Source organism: Hemiscyllium ocellatum, chromosome 1, assembly GCF_020745735.1.
Source record: "Hemiscyllium ocellatum isolate sHemOce1 chromosome 1, sHemOce1.pat.X.cur, whole genome shotgun sequence".
Lineage (NCBI taxonomy): Eukaryota > Metazoa > Chordata > Chondrichthyes > Orectolobiformes > Hemiscylliidae > Hemiscyllium > Hemiscyllium ocellatum.
The window spans coordinates 29,727,608-29,746,194 of NC_083401.1; the positions used below are offsets into that span (position 1 = coordinate 29,727,608).

Below are 18,587 nucleotides of genomic sequence, written 5' to 3' on the forward strand. Positions count from 1 at the left end.
GCGATATTGCCATGAAGAATGCATCAATTAATGATGATTTTAAATGAGGCAGGTTGACTCTAATTGGTTAGAACAGTTTGCATCAAGCAAGGTACTGACTATACCAACTGGCCCATCCTTGCTAAATTTGTAGTTGTGACTAACTCTAGATGCAATTCTGCAGTTGGATAATCCTGGGTCTGTGAATAATTACAATCAAGTTGAAAACCAATTTCAGGTTGCCAGTTGGGCTTACAGTGTGACACACATATATCCTGGAAGCTCTAAAAATTAATACACAGATCCCTGTTTTCTGCTGACAAAAAGCACACCTGTTTCAAGTGAACACAGTCCCGCTTAGTTTTAAAAAAAACCCGGAACTGTCAATCCTCATTAACTGGTACACACCTATGGCTATGGTCTCTGCAAAAAAAAGGTGTTTTTTCAGCAATATTCAAATTGTGTATAAATAATAAATAACCCTTTCAATTAACCATGGATCATGAATCCTCTCTTTTAAACTTTTCTTTCTTGTTGGATTGTGTTTATTCTCTGCCTGTTGAAATATCCCTTTAAGTGTCTGTCACTGCATTTTACTGAACTATCCCTTAACCTAAAAGAATGAGGCAGTGCGATGTATTAGATAGTTCTTTCAAGGAGACAGTACAGGCACTATGGACTGAATGAGCTCTCTCTGTGTTGTACCATGCTTGCCGAGTCATGAGCTCTGGCCAATATGAGCATAGATGATCTTGATCTTTAACTCCATATCCCTACCCACTCCACTTGTCCCTGATACCCAAGAAACCAAACTTCTGCCTATTCCATATTTAAATATATTCAGTGATAGATTCCAAGGATTCACAACCCTTTGAATGAAGTAATTTCTCTTCACTTCAATCCTAAGTGTTTGGCCCCCTATCTTGAAAACATGCTCCCAAAATTACATGCCCTGACCAAGGAAATGATCTCTCGGTGTCTATCCTATTAATCCCCTTCAGAATCTTGAACACTCCAATAATATTGCCCAGTAATTTTTTTCTCTAAACTCTGAACTGTACTTTTCTAACTTTGGGTTATTTTAAGTGTAGAAAAATGAGGAGAAATCTGATTGAGGTCTGATTCTCATTGAGTTTGTAATGACTTATAGGAGGCACAGTGACTCAGTGGTTAGTGCTGCTGCCTCACAGCACCAGGGATCTGGGTTCAGTTCCAGCCTCGGGCAACTGTCTGTGTGGAGTTTGCGTATTCTCCCTGTATCTGTGTGGGTTTCTTCCAGGTCATAGAGATGTACAGCATGGAAATAGGCCCTTCGGTCCAACCCGTCCATCTCGACCCAGATATCCCAACCCAATCTAGTCCCACCTGCCAGCACCCAGCTCATATCCCTCCAAACCCTTCCTATTCATATACCCATCCAAATGACTTTTAAATGTTGCAATTGTACCAGCCTCCACCACATCCTTTGGCAGCTCATTCCATACCCATACCACCCTCTGTGTGAAAACATTGCCCCTTAGGTGTCTTTTATATCTTTCCCCTCTCACCCTAAACCTATGCCCTCTAGTTCTGGACTCTGCCTACTTACCCTATCCATGCCCCTCATAATTTTGTAAACCTCTATAAGATCACCCCTCAGCCTCTGATACTCCAGGGAAAACAGCCCCAGCCTGTTCAGCCTCTCCCTGTAGTTCAAATCCTCCAACCCCGGCAACATCCCCGCAAATCTTTTCTGAACCCTTTCAAGTTTCACAACATCTTTCCGATAGGAAGGAAACCAGAATTGCATGCAATATTCCAACAGTGGCCTAACCAATGTCCTGTACAGCCGCAACATGACCTCCCAACTCAATACTCTGACCAATAAAAGAAAGCATACCAAACTCCTTCTTCACTATCCTGTCTACCTGCGACTCCACTTGCAAGGAGCTATGAACCTGCACTCCAAGGTCTCGATGTTCAGCATTACCATTAAGTGTATAAGTCCTGCTCCAGTTTCCTCCCACAGTCCAAAGATGTGGAGGTTAGATGGATCAGCCATGCAAAATTGTCCCATAGTGTGCAGGTTTGGTGGATTAGCCATAGGAAAATGTAGGGTTACAGGGTAGGGGAGGGACAGATCTCAATGGGATGCTCTTTGGAGGGGTTGGTGTGGACTCAATAGGCAGAATGGCCTGCTTCCACACTGATTTCCCATTTTATGTCCATTCACTGTGAATAGTCACTCCGTCATGCACCAAAATAACAACCCTTGAAAATTATATATTAAATTCCTGATTGGTGTGGTTGGCACCCGATGGTCGGTCCTGTTATTGGTGAACCCCACTCCTGTTGCTACAGGAATGAAACAGTTAGTTTCATCTGCTGCTGCAACTTTGAGAAAGCTCTCCTGCCCACAGTCATCAAAGGGAGGTGGGCACTTTCCCAAAGCTGGGGTGTTTAGGCCTATCCATGAGTTGACATAATATATAATGAGGGTACTGATCTAATCAAGGAAGACTTTGTCTTGCTGGATGGCTTTGCTGGCCTATTTCAGCATCAACCTCATGCGGTAAGCAAATGGATTGAGTCTTCATAATGCAGTTGCCAACAACACCAATCTTATGGAGCGTGGAGCTGTGTGAATCTCATACTTACACTGATAGCAGCCACTGTCTAGTTTATTGCACTGTGTGGCCTGCTAGAAGATGAAACAGTGCATGAGTTAGAGGTAATTGGGAAGCTACTAACTCTAGACTATTAATCTAGTAACTCAGCTAATGTTCTGGGCTCCCAGGTTTGAATCCCACCACTGCAAATGGTAGAAATTGAATTCAATAAAAATACCTGGAATTAAGAATCCACTGACGGCCAGGTAACCAGTGTTTCATGGAAAAACCCATCTGGCTCACTAACGTCCTTCAGGGAAGGAAACTGCCATCTTCACATGGTCTGGCCTACTTATGACTCCAGACCCACAGCAACGTGGTCAACTCTCAACTGCCCTCTGAAATGGCCCAGCAAGCCTCTCAATCACTACTAGCAATGGGCAATAAATGCTAGACAGCCAGTGACGTCCATGTCCCCCGAGTGGATAAAAAAAACTAGGGTCCCACATATCAATCATTCTCAGTTATTAACTTTATATCAGGAGAATTCAGAAAATAAAGCACCTGCAGTCACTCAGTCACTGGCTCTTTCAGGCATGGATGGCCTTCAGTGGGGGCATCAATCAGAGTAAGTGAACATATAATGGGAAATCATTAACAACCTCATAGGAATTTCAAGATAACTGCACCTTACCTCCCATTTGGTCTCTTCAAGTTTGGGCAGAAGTTCAGACTGCTCTTTCTTAAAAGTCAGACATTTTTTCTCCAGGTCCTCTCTCTGCTGCAGCAGCTGCCCAATATCCTCCTGCAGTTTCTTCTTCTCTTGTTGGAGTTTGAAAATTTGAAGCTGTAAGGCCTGTTGAGCTCTCTGGGCCTTCTTGGACACCTGCTGGAGCTTGTTGGCGTAATTCTGCTTCAGGTCCTCCATCTCACGCTCCCATATTTTCTGCTTCTCCTCAAAGACTTGCACTATGGCCGCCTCGCTCTTGTCGAGGCTTCTTCTCATTTGGAGAACTTCCTGTTCCTTCTCCCACAGCCGGTCTTCAAGGTCCTGAATGATATCGTCGTTCGATGGTGAGTGATAGGTTAGCGTTTCCTGCATGTGATTGAGTTTGTTGAAAGAGGCCACGCTTTTGCTGGAAGACCGTCCACTATCGGAGGTAGATATTCCATTATAGCCCAGCATTCCCCTCTCTCCGTACGAGGTTCCTAGACGGTTTATGTGGCTTGTCGAAGCACTCATTGGCCCGATGTGTTGGCTGTAGCCCGTTCCATACGTGGGAAGGCTGGTCAGTGAGTTACGGCCAGAATCTGACATTCCACCCCCGTGGTTTATAGTCCTGCTGTGACCTGCCTTTTCCAGTCCGACTCTCCCAGCTGAAGGGCTGCTGCTACTGATATGATGGGCATTAAGGCTTTTCCTACTGTCTATTATTCCATTGCTTTGTGGTGGGCAGAGGTTCTGCATAGAGTGGAAGTTTTTGGGGACAACTGGCTTGAATGCAGAGGGTCGAATCAATGACTCACTGTTCTGTAGAGGAAGATTAGAGACATTGTTACTCTCTGTCACTGAATGAATCCATTCACCTTGAACCCAGCATGGTCAATCCCCACGGGCATTTCCTTAGCCTTTATACCATAAGGTCATTTTTGTGCACTGCATTGCGGGTGTGCAGTCTCATTGTCAGGGACAGAATTTGGCAAATGTAACCCCCAACGGAGAGAAATATCAGAGCGACAGGCTCCTCACTGCACTATCATGTTAACCAGACACTTCTAGCATCATTATACAGGAGGACTGCCTTTACATTACTCTAAACCTCTGGAGTAGATATGCAGAGTGAACGTATGCCCTGAGTCAGGAAGGATCAGAAGACAGAGATTCCACTTTACCCCAGTTTCAGGTTGGACTCCGTTTGGGATTCTGCTCTACTTCACACTTTAACTGAAGCCCAGGCTTTACAAGGAAAATGTCCTACTTACCCCACCATACTTTTCAAACCATGAATGGAAAGATTTCTAAGGAACGGTTCAGACACATCAACAAATAACTGACTCCCAATCAAAAGCTCAAACCATCCCATGGGATGGGAAGGACAAGGATTATCCCTATAGTGGGTGAGGAATCTTATGATTTAAGCTGTAACTGCAGCACAGTGGCAGTAGTGAGCCCCATCTACAAGATGCAGAATTTCACTAAATCTTCTCCAACTGCATCTTCCAAACCCATGATCACTTCCATCTAGAAGGCCAAGATACATGGGAACACCAGCACCTGCAAGTTCCCCTCTAAGTCACTCAGCATCCTGACTAGGAAATATATCTCTGCTCCTTCACTGTCATTGGGTCAAAATGCCAGAACTCCTCCCCCCCCCCCCCCCCCCCCCCCCCCACCCACCCCAGGGCACTGCAGTGGTAGCTACCACCCTGTGGACTAGAGCAACTGAAGGCAGCAATTGACCATTAGACAATGAGGGACTGACAACAAAATACTGGCCTTGACAACAATGACCACAGCTTGAGAGCAAATGTTTAAAAATAAAGATTAAAAACTCTTTGCAAAAAACCCAGTCAGGAGATGAGTTTTTTTAAAATCATAGTAAGTTATGATCTTGAATGTACTACCTGAAAGAGTGACTACACAGGTTTCAACAAAAACTTTCAAAAGTTTGAAACAGGAGGATTTGCAGGGCTGTGGGGAAAGAACAAAGGGCTAGTTTTCAATGAGTTGACACGGGGATGATGGGCTGAACGGTCACTTCGGGTAGTGCAAGATCGAATGAATGAACCTGCCCTTTACATCAAAGCTTCATCTGAAATAGCTGTTTTACTCACATCCTTCATGTGCATTTCACACATAAAGAAGTCTCCTGTGCATTACAGCTGCCACAAAGAAGGTATTTAGCATGTTTGGCTTCATTGCTCAGACCACTGAGTACAGGAGTTGGGACATCATGCAGAAGTTGTACAGGACATCGGTGAGGCCACTTTTGGAGTACAGTGGACAGTTCTGGCTGCCCTGCCATAGGATGGGCTTTACTAAACTGGAGAGGGTTCAGAAACCATTTAGAAGAATATTACAGAGTCTGAAGGGTTTGAGTTATTAGGAGAGGCTGGGACTTTTTTGACTGGGGCATGAGAGTTTGAGGGGTGACCATATTGAGGTTTATAAAATCATGAGGGGCATATATAAGGTAAATAGCAAAGGTCCTTTCCTAGGGTAGAGGAGTTCAAAATTAGAAGGCTTAACTTTAAGGTGAGAGGAGAAAGATTTAAAAGGGACCTAAGGGGCAACTTATTCGCACAGAGATTGGCTCGTATATAGCATGGAAATGTGTTGCTGGTTAAAGCACAGCAGGTCAGGCAGCATCCAAGGAATAGGAAATTCGACGTTTCGGGCATAAGCCCTTCATCAGGAATGCTGCCTGACCTGCTGTGCTTTAACCAGCAACACATTTTCAGCTGTGATCTCCAGCATCTGCAGACCTCATTTTTTACTCGTATATAGCATGAGCTGCCAGATGAAATGGTGGAGGCTGGTACAGTTACAAGATTTAAAAGATGTTTGGACAGGTACACAGATATAAAAGTTTAGAGGGATATGGGCCAAATGCAGACAAATGGGACCAGTTCAGATAAGATATATGTTTGGTCAAGTTAGACCAAAAGGTCTGTTTCCATGCTGTATGGCTCGCCATCACAAATATGCTGGGCTGGTGCTGACAGTCCAGGACTCCTCAATGCCAAAATAACTACAGCCACCTCTCGGCCGAAGACATGGTGGCTATGCCAGTTAGCAAGCTCTTTTCAGGTAAAAGCAGGTGACTGTGGATTTCATACAGAGCAAGAGGGTCTCCAAAAAGCTGAAGTGAGCTGGGGGCAGTAACAAGTTTTAGTTCTGTGATGACTGTTTGTTTAGTTGCTGATTGTATTCCTTGTTTAATGTAATTGAGGTACTTTGTACTAGGTCACTCCTCGGGGATGTGAATGGCACTGATTGCAGACATAAAAAAGACACAACTTACATTTATATAGGGCCGGTCACAACCTCAAGTCAGCATTTATTTAACAGTCAAGGTGGAACATGTTGAAATGTTGGAAGCACAGCAGTCAATCAGCACAAAACAAGGTCCCAGAAACAGCAATATAACAGTGACCATATGACCTGTTTATTTTTGTGATGTTGATTGAGGGATAAAGATTAACCACGCAGGATGTTTTAGGACCCTGTGAGGTGGAGGCATTGACTGGTTTAACAACATGTTTGAAGGATGGCACCTCAGCACTCACTTGCCTGCCTATAGCCCTCTGACTCAGAGGCTGCTACTCAAGATTCGAGAACTTAATCCAGGCTAACACTGAGTTTTTGTGATTAAGGAGTGAAGTCCTGTTTTGTAGATATGACTCTCTGACCCAGTCTGTTTTTATTGCTGTTTCAGAAATTAATGCCCTCCATTAGTAGTTCCAGTCCCAGCTAAATATGTTACAAAATCTCCCAGGAGATGGTGCTACTTCCATCCATTTGATAGATAATATCTGATGATTCAAAAAACAGTCCTGATGATCACATTTACAATTGTCGATGAGCTTCTTGCTTTGACTGAGACTGAACAGGCACTTAACATGGCACTCGGAATTCTCAAATCAATTTCAATTTCAGCCATCAAATTCAGTTTGCAGAATCAATTAGCTTTAGAATTTCATGAACAGCTTGCAATGAAATTTAATACCAACCCTCCATATCGAAGGATCTAACCTTTGTGCACCTGTATTTTCTGTCAAAAAATTGTCTTCCTATCTATTCCTCGCTTGCTATGGCTCTGGACAAGTCTGGGAGCAATTGACCGCTTTATGGGTGAGCCATCAGCACTGGCAGCTCTTCATTGGACCACTTGGAAGGGAATATCAGCAGTTTAAAGCGTAATCCAATAGGTTTGCCATCCTTCAGAGTGGCTGCTAACTGTGTTCCCACAACCACATGAGGAAATTATAGGAACTGCCATATGGCACGATGAGGGTGAGGGATCACTGGCTCCAATCTTAAGCTATTAATCTAAACCAGCAGTGGTTTCTCTTCCTACTACTGCACTCTGGCTTTCCCAATGATTTATAGCTAGACCCTCCATTTCTCACACCAACACTGCCCCCGACTATTTCTTCCTCTGCCACATCAGTTTCCTCCCTTGGTCTGCTGCTGAAACTCTCATTCATCTGTTTGTTATCCCTAGACTTGACCAATCCAACCCTCTCCTGCCTGGTCTCCCATTCTAAACACGGAGACAACCCAAACCTCTATTGCCCATGCCCTTACTTACATTAACTCCCAAGCAGTCCTGCCCAGTGAGCTACACTGGCTCCCAACCAAGTAAAGCCTTCATTTTAAAAACCTCATCTTTCGTTTTCAGGTTCCTCCATGCACTCTCTGCTCCCTTTGTCTGTAACCTCCACCAGTCACACACAATCTTTCAAGTTATCTGCACTCCTCAAATTCTGGCAGCTTGAACTTCCCTGATTTTAATTTCACCACCGTTTGTGTCTGCATCTTACTTTCTGAGTACTCAAGGTCTGAAATTCCCCCCTTAAATCTCTCCTTTCCTTCTCTTTTACCCTTTAGAATGCAGCTTAAAACCTACCTCTCTTCGGCTTTCATCTTCTGGAGCTTGATGTCTAATCTTGATTTCTAACCACTCCATGGAGTGCCATAAGACATTAATGAAGCACCAATTGTTGTCATTTTGGTTCACTATGATCCCTCAGGGAAGATTACCTTCTCTCCTGCCCTGGCTTGGCTTGGTCTCCATGTGTTTTCAAGTCTGTATGAATATGGTAGACTCTGAACTGCCCCCTGAAATGTCCTAATAAGTCACCGTGGGAAAGATGAATGCATACGCTTTCACCATCATTAGATTTGATTCCTTCCTTGGCCAACCCTCTGAATGTTTCCAATCAATACAAACTGCAAGGTTTAAGGAGACAGCTCACCACTATGTTCTCAAAGGGGAGTAGGGATAGGAATGTAGAACATATGAATAATAGTTCCTTGATTGAGGCTCATAAAAATGTAAAGGATCCCATGCTACTGTTAAGAAGAATGGGGGAGTTCTCCCTAGTGTCTTAGTCACATTCTCGTTCTCAATTAGATATCACTAGAACAGATTATTGGATCATTAGTACATTGCGCTCTGCAGGAACTTGCTATGCTCAAGTCAGGAGTGTGATGGAATATTCCCCACTTGCCCAGATGAGTGTAGCTCCAACAATGCTTAAGAAACATGACACCATCCAGGACAAAGCATTCCATTTCATTGGCATCACATCCACATGCAACCACTCCCTCCACCCATGATGCTCAGTAGCAGCAGTGTGTACACTATCTACAAGATGCACTGCAGAAATTCACCGGAGATCCTCAGACAGCACCTTCCAAACACATGACCATCCCCACCTAGAAGGACAAGGGCAGCATATAACATGGAACCTTCAAGATCCTCACCATTCTGACTTGGAAATATAATGCCGTTCCTTCACTGTCACTGGGTCAAATCCTGATATTCCCTCCCTAATGGCATTGCAGGTCAACTCACAGCAGGTGGACTGCAGCGGTTCAAGAAGGCAGCTCACCACCACCTTCTCAAGGTGGGTGGTGATAACATGCTGGTCCAGCCAGTGATGCCCATATCCCATGAGTAAATTAAAAATTACACTGCCCTCTGCAGGAGCTTATTGTGGACAAATTGGCTCCCATGTGCTGACATCACAACGGTGGCTACACTACACAAGTAGTTAAAACCAAGGACTGTAGATGCTGGAAACCGGAGTCTAGATTAGAGTGGTGCTGGAAAAGCACAGCAGGTCAGGCAGCATCCGAGGGGCAGGAACATCAATGTTTCGGGCAAAAGCCCTTCATCACTTTGACACTACACAAGTACTTCAGTGACCAGAGGGTCATTGGAATGTGATCACATTTGGTGCTTTGACAATGCAAATATTTCTTCTCTGCCAAATAATCCATTAGCATGATAGATCAGAATGCCAGTTTCTGAAGATCTCTGGTGACCAGATTTAATGTAAATGCTCTGTTGATAGGAATTCCCTCATTATTCCCTTATGGAAAAGCACTGAGGGTGATGCATTGGCTACAATTAAAATTGGATGTCTATGCCTGAACATCACTTATCCAAACTAGTTAGTTAATTACAGTGGCACCTGATTAATTAACTAAACTGTATATTGGTTTTCAAGAATTAATGTCGTTTCGTTTAACACAAACCTGGAATTCTTCCAAAGATCTGCTTCATTTCAAACAGTGATGGACTTATTGTTAGGCTTCACTGCTGAATTTATCAGCTCTGCAGTTACTTCCCTCCACACAGTAGGCAGCTTGCAGACTGCCAGAAACATATGGGATTAACTTCCAGCACACATGCTGGGTGGGAAACCCACAGGTTTGTGTGGAATGTCTGTCTTACACCTTGCACAATGAGACTGTTCATTGACGACAAATGTGAGCAAGGTTCGGGTGGGGTATAAAAATTCCCACCAGTACTGCTGTTCATCCATCATTTACCACACAAAGAGGTTCGTTTATAAACCCCCCCCCCCCCACCCCGTCACCTCTGCTTTGCTAATCTATTCCTGCTTTTCCTATCACTGGCTCACCCTCACACCCAGTGACGTCGCACCCGCTTGACAGAGCAAATAAAGACTTATTCAGATGCAATTGCCCCAGTGTGCAAATGACAACAAAAAAGCATCTCATTTAGATAGCACCTTTTGCACAGCAAAAGCCGTAGACACAGGAAAGTCTGACAGTATTCCGCAATGCCAGATGACAGGAAGCTTGGAGAAAGAAGGTTTATAAAAGGAGGAAAGTGAGGCAGAGAGTTGCCAGTTTGTACATGGAATTATTTTATCTGATCTCCTTAGTTGCACCCTACAAGTGAGTCTGTTCCCTATACAGGGTAGACTGAAGGACATTTGACACCTGTGGTCTTAGTTCCTGTCTCTGCTTTTACAAACTATTTCCAGTGATGGCACCATTGATTCCTTACAGGAGCTACTCTTCATTTTCTGCAACCCACTGCATTGTTTCTGGAGAGTCAGAGGCATTACTATCATTATGTTTACCATAGGAACGAGCCTCCGGTTCCAGTGGTTAGACCAACCGCCACGTCAAATTGTAAATCAATCCACAAACATTGAACAATTGGCAAATTTGCATGCACTGGCATATCAGCAATTAATAACCACTTCCAGACTATGCTATACATGCTGTCAAACCTGTCCGGTGAGATGTATTGCAATTGCTGCATTCCATACATAATGTGGGCTGCGTACTTTCATTGTCTATTAATAAAACAGCTAAATTAACACAGCCCTTTGTGTAGCTTTTGGACGAGTTTGTTCAGCATTCTTACAGGGTAGCTGGAAAAACCGATGATTCATTATCACTCCCAACTTTCCTTATATGTTTTCCAGGTCCTTGAATCATATGACCTCCCAGCAGGTCAAACAACCTTTTTATCCCATCTCCAATATTAACCTAACCAATAAAATGGCTTTTCTGTTTGAAAAAAAATAGGAAGAAAAATACAATTTTTAATGCAGCAATGATTTTTCCCATGGTTTGCTTGTAGCAGGGGCAGGAGATTACTCTTTTAACCTTGAACACAAACAGAAGTAGGCCATTCAGCCCCTCGTGCTTGGATCACCACTCAATGAGATCATGGCTGATCTGTGGCCAAACTCTGTATGTGAAGTGCAACAGCGGAATATGACAGTAATGATGAACCTTTAACTGGTTTCCAATTCTACTTCATCCACATCCCATTAAAGGACTTCATTCTTCCCTTCCACAGAAATTAATGGAATTGTTGTTAAAAACTCAAGTGCTCCACTAACGTCCATTCAGAAAGGAATAGTGCCACCCTTACCCAGCCTGGTCTGTGTATGTGTAAATGACTCCAGCTCCCCTCTCAGAGAGCCTGGCAAGCAACTTAGAAGCAGCAAAAGGAGAGGTATCAGCATTCTGGCAAAATCACTGAACTAGCAATCTGGATTCCCAAGCTAACATTCTCAAATACCACCATGGTAAGTGAAATTGGAATTCAATAAAATCTCAAATGAAAACTTCTGGTGTCTAAATGCAGTCGGTACCTTCCAACTTAGACTAGTGCTTGGAAATAATGTCACATTAGAGGAAGTGAGGGTCAAGCAAAGGATCGTATTTTGATTCAGGTGAGATTACAGGAAATCACACCTCAGTTCAATCTTTGATCTGAATGAACACAATTTGCTTTCAACGTGGACTTGTTTTTAAGTGCTATGAAGCTATAAAGGGACCCTTTGTTACAGCATTGACAGAGCTCATTTCCCCTCCAAACACTCAGGGTTTCAAAGGAAAACATAAAAGGACTGTAGACCGCCGAAATACTAACACTGTTCCTCTGCAATCATTCAGCATTTAGAACTCTGAGTTATGAAATCCAGTCTCTATTCATAGCAGCAGTGGTCATAATCCGACTTTTAAGAAGCAAGACTCCCACACATGACTTAACTTGAACCTTAGGCATGGATTCTAGATTAGTGGTGCTGGAAGAGCACAGCAGTTCAGGCAGCATCCGTGGAGCAGTAAAATCGACATTTCGGGCAAAAGCCCTTCATCAGGAATAAAGGTAGAGAGCCTGAAGTGTGGAGAGATAAGCTAGAGGAGGGTGGGGGTGGGGATAAAGTAGCATAGAGTACAATGGGTGAGTGGGGGAGGGGATGAAGGTGATAGGTTAGGGAGGAGGGTGGAGTGGATAGGTGGAAAAGGAGATAGGCAGGTAGGATAAGTCATGGGGACAGTGCTGAGCTGGAAGTTTGGAACTAGGGTGAGGTGGGGGAAGGGGAAATGAGGAAACTGTTGAAGTCCACATTGATGCCCTGGGGTTGAAGTGTTCCGAGGCAGGAGATGAGGCGTTCTTCCTCCAGGCGTCTGGTGGTGAGGGAGCAGCGTGAAGGAGGCCTAGGACCTCCACGTCCTTGGCAGAGTGGGAGGGGGAGTTGAAATGTTGGGCCACCGGGCGGTGTCGCAGAGATGTTCCTAAAGCGCTCTGCTAGGAGGTGCCCAGTCTCCCCAATGTAGAGGAGACCGCATCGGGAGCAATGGATACAATAAATGATATTGGTGGATGTGCAGGTAAAACTTTGATGGATGTGGAAGGCTCCTTTAGGGCCTTGGATGGGGGTGAGGGAGGAGGTGTGGGCGCAGGTTTTGCAATTCCTGCGGTGGCAGGGGAAGGCGCCAGGATGGGAGGGGGTGTTTTAGGGAGGCGTGGACCTGACTAGGTAGCCACGGAGGGAACGGTCTTTTTGGAGGTGGCGGAAAGGGGTGGGGAGGGAAATATATTTCTCGTGGTGGGGTCTGTTTGGAGATGGCAGAAATGTCGGCGGATGATTTGGTTTATGCGAAGGTTAGTAGGGTGGAAAGTGAGCACCAGGGGTGTTCTGTCCTTGTTACGGTGCAGGGGTGGGGTCTGAGGGCGGAGATGCGGGATATGGACAAGATGCGTTGGAGGGCATCTTTAACCACGTGGGAAGGGAAATTGTGGTCTCTAAAGAAGGAGGCGATCTGGTGTGTTCTGTGGTGGAACTGGTCCTCCTGGGAGCAGATGCGGCGGAGGCGGAGGACCTTGAACCTTAGGCAGACATGATTTGGAGATGACGGTGTTGGACTGGGGTGTACAAAGTTAAAAAAAATCACAAAACACCAGGTTATAGTCCAACAGGTTTCGGAGCACTCCAAAAACTAGTGCTTCCAATTAAAGCTGTTGGACTATAACCTGGTGTTGCGTGATTTTTAACCTTAGGCAGACAGCTAGAGGACATGATATGTTGACCAGCATCCAGCAGGAATTAAGATGATGAGCTTCAGCTTTGACTAAAACAGGAACATATGCTACAAACTTCCAAATGGAACACCTGATGCTGGGTTGGTGAATACATTTTGGAGAAAGGAGTGAGGAGGATATTTAGTTTACTTGGGATATAAGAGCAGACAACAAACACATCAGTGACACACAAACTATTGGGAGCATAGAAACATTTACCCAAAGAAATAAACTAATCCAGAATAGGATTAGATAACTATTTTGTATTTTTGGATACACATTGACCTATACTGGCTCCCAGTCATTGTAGCATCCAAGGAACAGGAATGGATGCTGCCTGACCTGCTGCGCTTTTCCAGCAACACATTTTCAGCTCTGATACTCCAGCATCTGCAGACTCACTTTCTCCTCCCAGTCACTGTACATCTCAACACTAAAATTTGCACCTTCATGTTCAAATTCTTCCTTACCTTGAATTTCCTCCAGCCTTAAAACCCTATGAGAGCTCCAAATGCCTCCCATTCTGGTCTTGTGCCCCTGGCAATCTTTACTCAACTAATGCCAAGGGGATCTTCAGCCTATAGTCCCATAGCCCTGGGAGGTCCTTCCTAAACTCCTCAGTGTCTCTCTGTTCCATTCGGTAGACCTACCTTAGACCTTGCTTTTGGACACTTAGAGTCATAGAGTCATAGAGATGTACAGCATGGAAACAGACCCTTCGGTTCAACCTATCTATGCTGACCAGATATCCCAACTCAATCTAGTCCCACCTGCCAGCACCCGGCCCATATCCTTCCAAACCCTTTCTATTCATATACCCATCCAAATGTCTCTTAAATGTTGCAATTGTACCAGCCTCCACCACTTCCTCTGGCAGCTCATTCCATACATATACCACCCTCTGAGTGAAAAAAATTGCCCCTTAGGTCTCTTTTATTTCTTTCCCCTCTCACCCTAAACCTATGTCCTCTAGTTCTGGACTCCCTGATCCCAGGGAAAAGACTTTGTCTATTTATTCTAACCATGCCCCTTATAGTTTTGTAAACCTCTATAAGGTCACCCCTCAGCCTCCGGTGTTCCAGTGAAAACAGCTCCAGCCTGTTCAGCCTCTCCCTGTAGCTCAGATCCTCCAACCCTGACAATATCCTTGTAAATCTTTTCTGAACCCTATCAAGTTTCACAACATCTTTCCGATAGGAAGGAGACCAGAATTGCACGCAATATTCCATTGGTGGCCTATCCAATGTCCTGTACAGCCGTAACATGACTTCCCAACTCCTGTACTCAATACTCTGACCAATAAAGGAAAGCATACCAAATGCCTTCTTCACTATCCTATCTACCTGCGATTCCACTTTCAAGGAGCTATGAACCTGCACTCCAAGGTCTCTTTGTTCAGCAACACTCCCTATGACCTTACCATTAAGTGTATAAGTCCTGCTAAGATTTGCTTTCCCAAAATGCAGTACCTCGCATTTATCTGAATTAAACTCCATCTGCCACTTCTCAGCCCATTGGCCCATCTGGTCCAGATCCTGTTGTAATCTGAGGTAACCTTCTTCGCTGTCTACTACACCTCCAATTTTGGTGTCATCTGCAAACTTACTAACTGTACCTCTTATGCTCGCATCCAAATCATTTATGTAAATGACAAAAAGTAGAGGGCGCAGCACAGATCCTTGTGGCACTCCACTGGTCACAGGCCTTCAGTCTGAAAAACAACCCTCCACCACCACCCTCTGCCTTCTACCTTTGAGCCAGTTCTGTAATCAAATGGCTAGTTCTCCCTGTATTCCATGAGATCTAACCTTGCTAATCAGTATCCCATGGGGAACCTTGTCGAACGCCTTACTGAAGTCTATATAGATCATGTCTACTGCTCTGCCCTCATCAATCGTCTTTGTTACTTCTTCAAAAAACTCAATCAAGTTTGTGAGACATGATTTCCCACGCACAAAGCCATGTTGACTATCCCTAATCAGTCCTTGACTTTCCAAATACATGTACATCCTGTCCCTCAGGATTCCCTCCAACAACTTGCCTACCACTGACGTCAGGCTCACTGGTCTATAGTTCCCTGGCTTGTCTTTACCGCCCTTCTTAAACAGTGACACCACGTTTGCCAACCTCCAGTCTTCTGGCACCTGACCTGTGACTATCGATGATACAAATATCTCAGCAAGAGGCCCAGCAATCACTTCTCTAGCTTCCCACAGAGTTTTCGGGCACACCTGATCAGGACCTGGGGATTTATCCACTTTTAACCGTTTCAAGACATCCAGCACTTCCTCCTCTGTAATCTGGACATTTTGCAACATGTCACCATCTATTTCCCTACATTAGATATCTTCCATATCCTTTTCCACCGTAAATACTGATGCAAAATATTCATTTAGTATCTCCATTTTCTGTGGCTCCACACAAATGCCGCCTTGCTGATCTTTGAGGGGCCCTATTCTCTTCATAGTTACCCTTTTGTCCTTAATATATTTGTAAAAACCCTTTGGATTCTCCTTAATTCTATTTGCCAAAGCTATCTCATGTCCCCGTTTTGCCGCCTGATTTCCCTCTTAAGTATACTCCTACTTCCTTTATACTCTTTTAAGGATTCACTCGATATTTCTCTTTGGCTGTTTGTCAAATTTTGTCTCATTCCACACCTGTGAGAAACCCTTGGCATGTTGGAGATGCTATACAAATGCAAGTTGTCGTTCAGTTGTCCACATTCCAATATTAATTTAACGTTGGCATTCAGGAATTAGCCAAAGTGAAAATGGCTCCTGATCCAAGAAAAGGTGAATGATGGGTTCAGGTTCATCTCATATTTAGTGACTTAGCTCAGGTCCCACTCCTTGCCACGTGACTACTGAAGGATTCTTACCACTTGTTCTCATTTTTTTTTTGCTTTACACCTGCCTCTCAATGTGTGGCTTAACAGCACGAAAACAGACTTTTCACACTTGAAGCTTTGCACACTTGACAAAATATGCTATCGAAGATAAATTACTGAATAAATATTTGACCTCAAGCACATAATAATAGGAGGATCCCACAAACAAAACAACAGCTCTTTCCTGCGTTGAACAGAAATTTTAAATTCCCATTTCAGGCAATGTCCCAGACACCACTATCAACACTCCTGGATATGCTCTGTCCCACCAGCAGGACAGACAGTAGAGGTGACAGCACAGCAGTATTCAGTCAGGACAGAGTTGCCCTGCGAGTCCTCAATATTGAAGTCTTATGGCATCAGGCCAAACATGAGTCAGGAAATTTCCTGTTGATTGCCATATACCTTCTGCACCCCTATCCTGGCTGATGTCAGTATGATGAGCACCACTAGGAGGAAACACTGAGGCTATTAAAGTGCAGAATGTACACTGGGCAGGGGACTTCAATATCCATCACCAAATGTGGCTCAGCAGAACCATGACTGACCAATCAGTTGAGCGCTTTCTTTGTTAAATTCATTCGTGGGATGTGACCTTCTCTGGCTGGGCCAACCTTTCTTGCCGATCTCTAACTGTCTTTGAGAAAGTCATATTGAGCTGCTTTCTTGAACTGCTATGTCCACGTCCTCAAGGACACGGCTGTTAGACCAGATCTGCAGCAAGTCGTGAGGAAACCAACAAGAGGGAAAAATGTACTTGACCTCATCCTTACATCTGTAGCCAGCAGATTGGTATCTGTGAGTGAGAGAGAGACCACTGCACAGTCCTTGTGGAGACAAGGTCCCACCTTCACATTGACACTGCCTTGCCACAACTGCCTTCGGAGACAGAGAGAAAATAAATTCTCCTCGTCTATGTCCTCAATGTTATTTTTTTTAAATTTACAATACTGTCCCCTAATTTAGGAGTTACCCATGAGAGGAAACATTGTTTTTAAATCCATCTTGTGAAGACTGTTTAGGATCTTATACATGTTATTCAATCACCCCTCAGTTTTCTTAAACTCCAGCGATAACAAGCCCAGATTGTCCAACCTTTCCCAATAAAACAACCTACTCAGTCCGGGTATCAACCGGTTCCGTGTTAAATTCTGGCATCGATGAGCTACGACAGGTTCAAAAACACTGGGTAAGTGCAAACTGCTGTTGATCTTTAGCAATACAGTGATCGTAGTATTGGGTAAAGACCTGAAAGTTATATGCATTTAGAATCCCGATTATGAAATCGAGTTCAATAAGACTGACAAGAACAGGCTAAATGCATTAAAATAATCATGAAAGTCAATGGAATGCTGCAGGAACCCATCGGTTTAGAGATATCTGATCGAGCTGTGACTCCAAGTTCACACTCTGTGGTTGATACAATGTCTTCAGAAATCGTTAGGGATTCAAAATCATTACACGGTTGCCCTCAACAAGAAATAATTAAACAACATTAAAGGGAATTTTGAGTGAGTGCAGCCACGGCATTCCCGCTTCGGGTTTGGAAAAGTGTGCTAAACAAAGAAGTCCTCAAGTGGACTGATGGCTCATTTTGAGAGGGGGCGGGAGGGTAGTGGAGGGTGTGGGAGAGAGTCTGTTCCGATGGAGTCTAGCCTCTTTTTGTCAGGAGCGTTGCATTAGGCTGGTCTTGCTCGTGTTAGTCAGGTCCCACCCTGCGTTGTTACCTGTTCCAGTTTGCCGGATACGGGCAGTATTTTTGGTGGATTGCTCGGCTCCTTGTACTGGGGGGGCAGGTTCCTCTCGTTGTTATTGGTCACGTCTGTTTTCGTCCGGTCGCCTATGCGATGCTCCCCGTTAATGTACAAGGAATTAGACACCTTCTCGGGCTTGTAGCCCTGGTCGTCAGCCGAGAAGCGTTTGGAGAATTCCCGGGAAGTGTAGCCGTTCCTCAGTCCCTCGTGCTGCCGCCCAGCGATCTGGCTGTGCCCTGCTCGATTATTGCCGTTCACGCATTTCATCGCAAACTCCTGCTCGTTTGCCACGCCACTGCCAACACTTCCCATCACGGCCTGGGTGTAGCCTGGGTCAGCGGATCGGGGGGAGAACGCAGGGTACACCTCGTAGCCGTGGTAATCGGCCTCACTGGTCGCCGAAAGCATTTGCAGCTTTGCCATGTTGCCTCAGCAGCAGTGGAGTGACATCGGTCAGTGACACTGAAAGGTGAAGAGAAACCAGTAAGTGCCCACAGCCACACAG

General features: G+C 44.6%; 1 protein-coding gene across 2 annotated transcripts in view; it reads right to left on the reverse strand.

Annotated features, from left to right (window-relative positions):
- LOC132826371 (leucine zipper putative tumor suppressor 3) overlaps window positions 1-18,587 on the reverse strand; it is a 194,626-nt gene that overhangs the window by 8,907 nt on the left and 167,132 nt on the right. For both annotated transcript variants that reach the window (XM_060842373.1, XM_060842290.1), the window contains exons 2-3: window positions 18,056-18,544; window positions 3,262-4,098 (exon numbers count right to left, since the gene is read on the reverse strand). In XM_060842373.1, coding sequence (XP_060698356.1) covers window positions 3,262-4,098; window positions 18,056-18,505 — 1,287 coding nt within the window. In that variant the 5' untranslated portion in view covers window positions 18,506-18,544. The remainder of the gene's footprint in view (window positions 1-3,261; window positions 4,099-18,055; window positions 18,545-18,587) is intronic.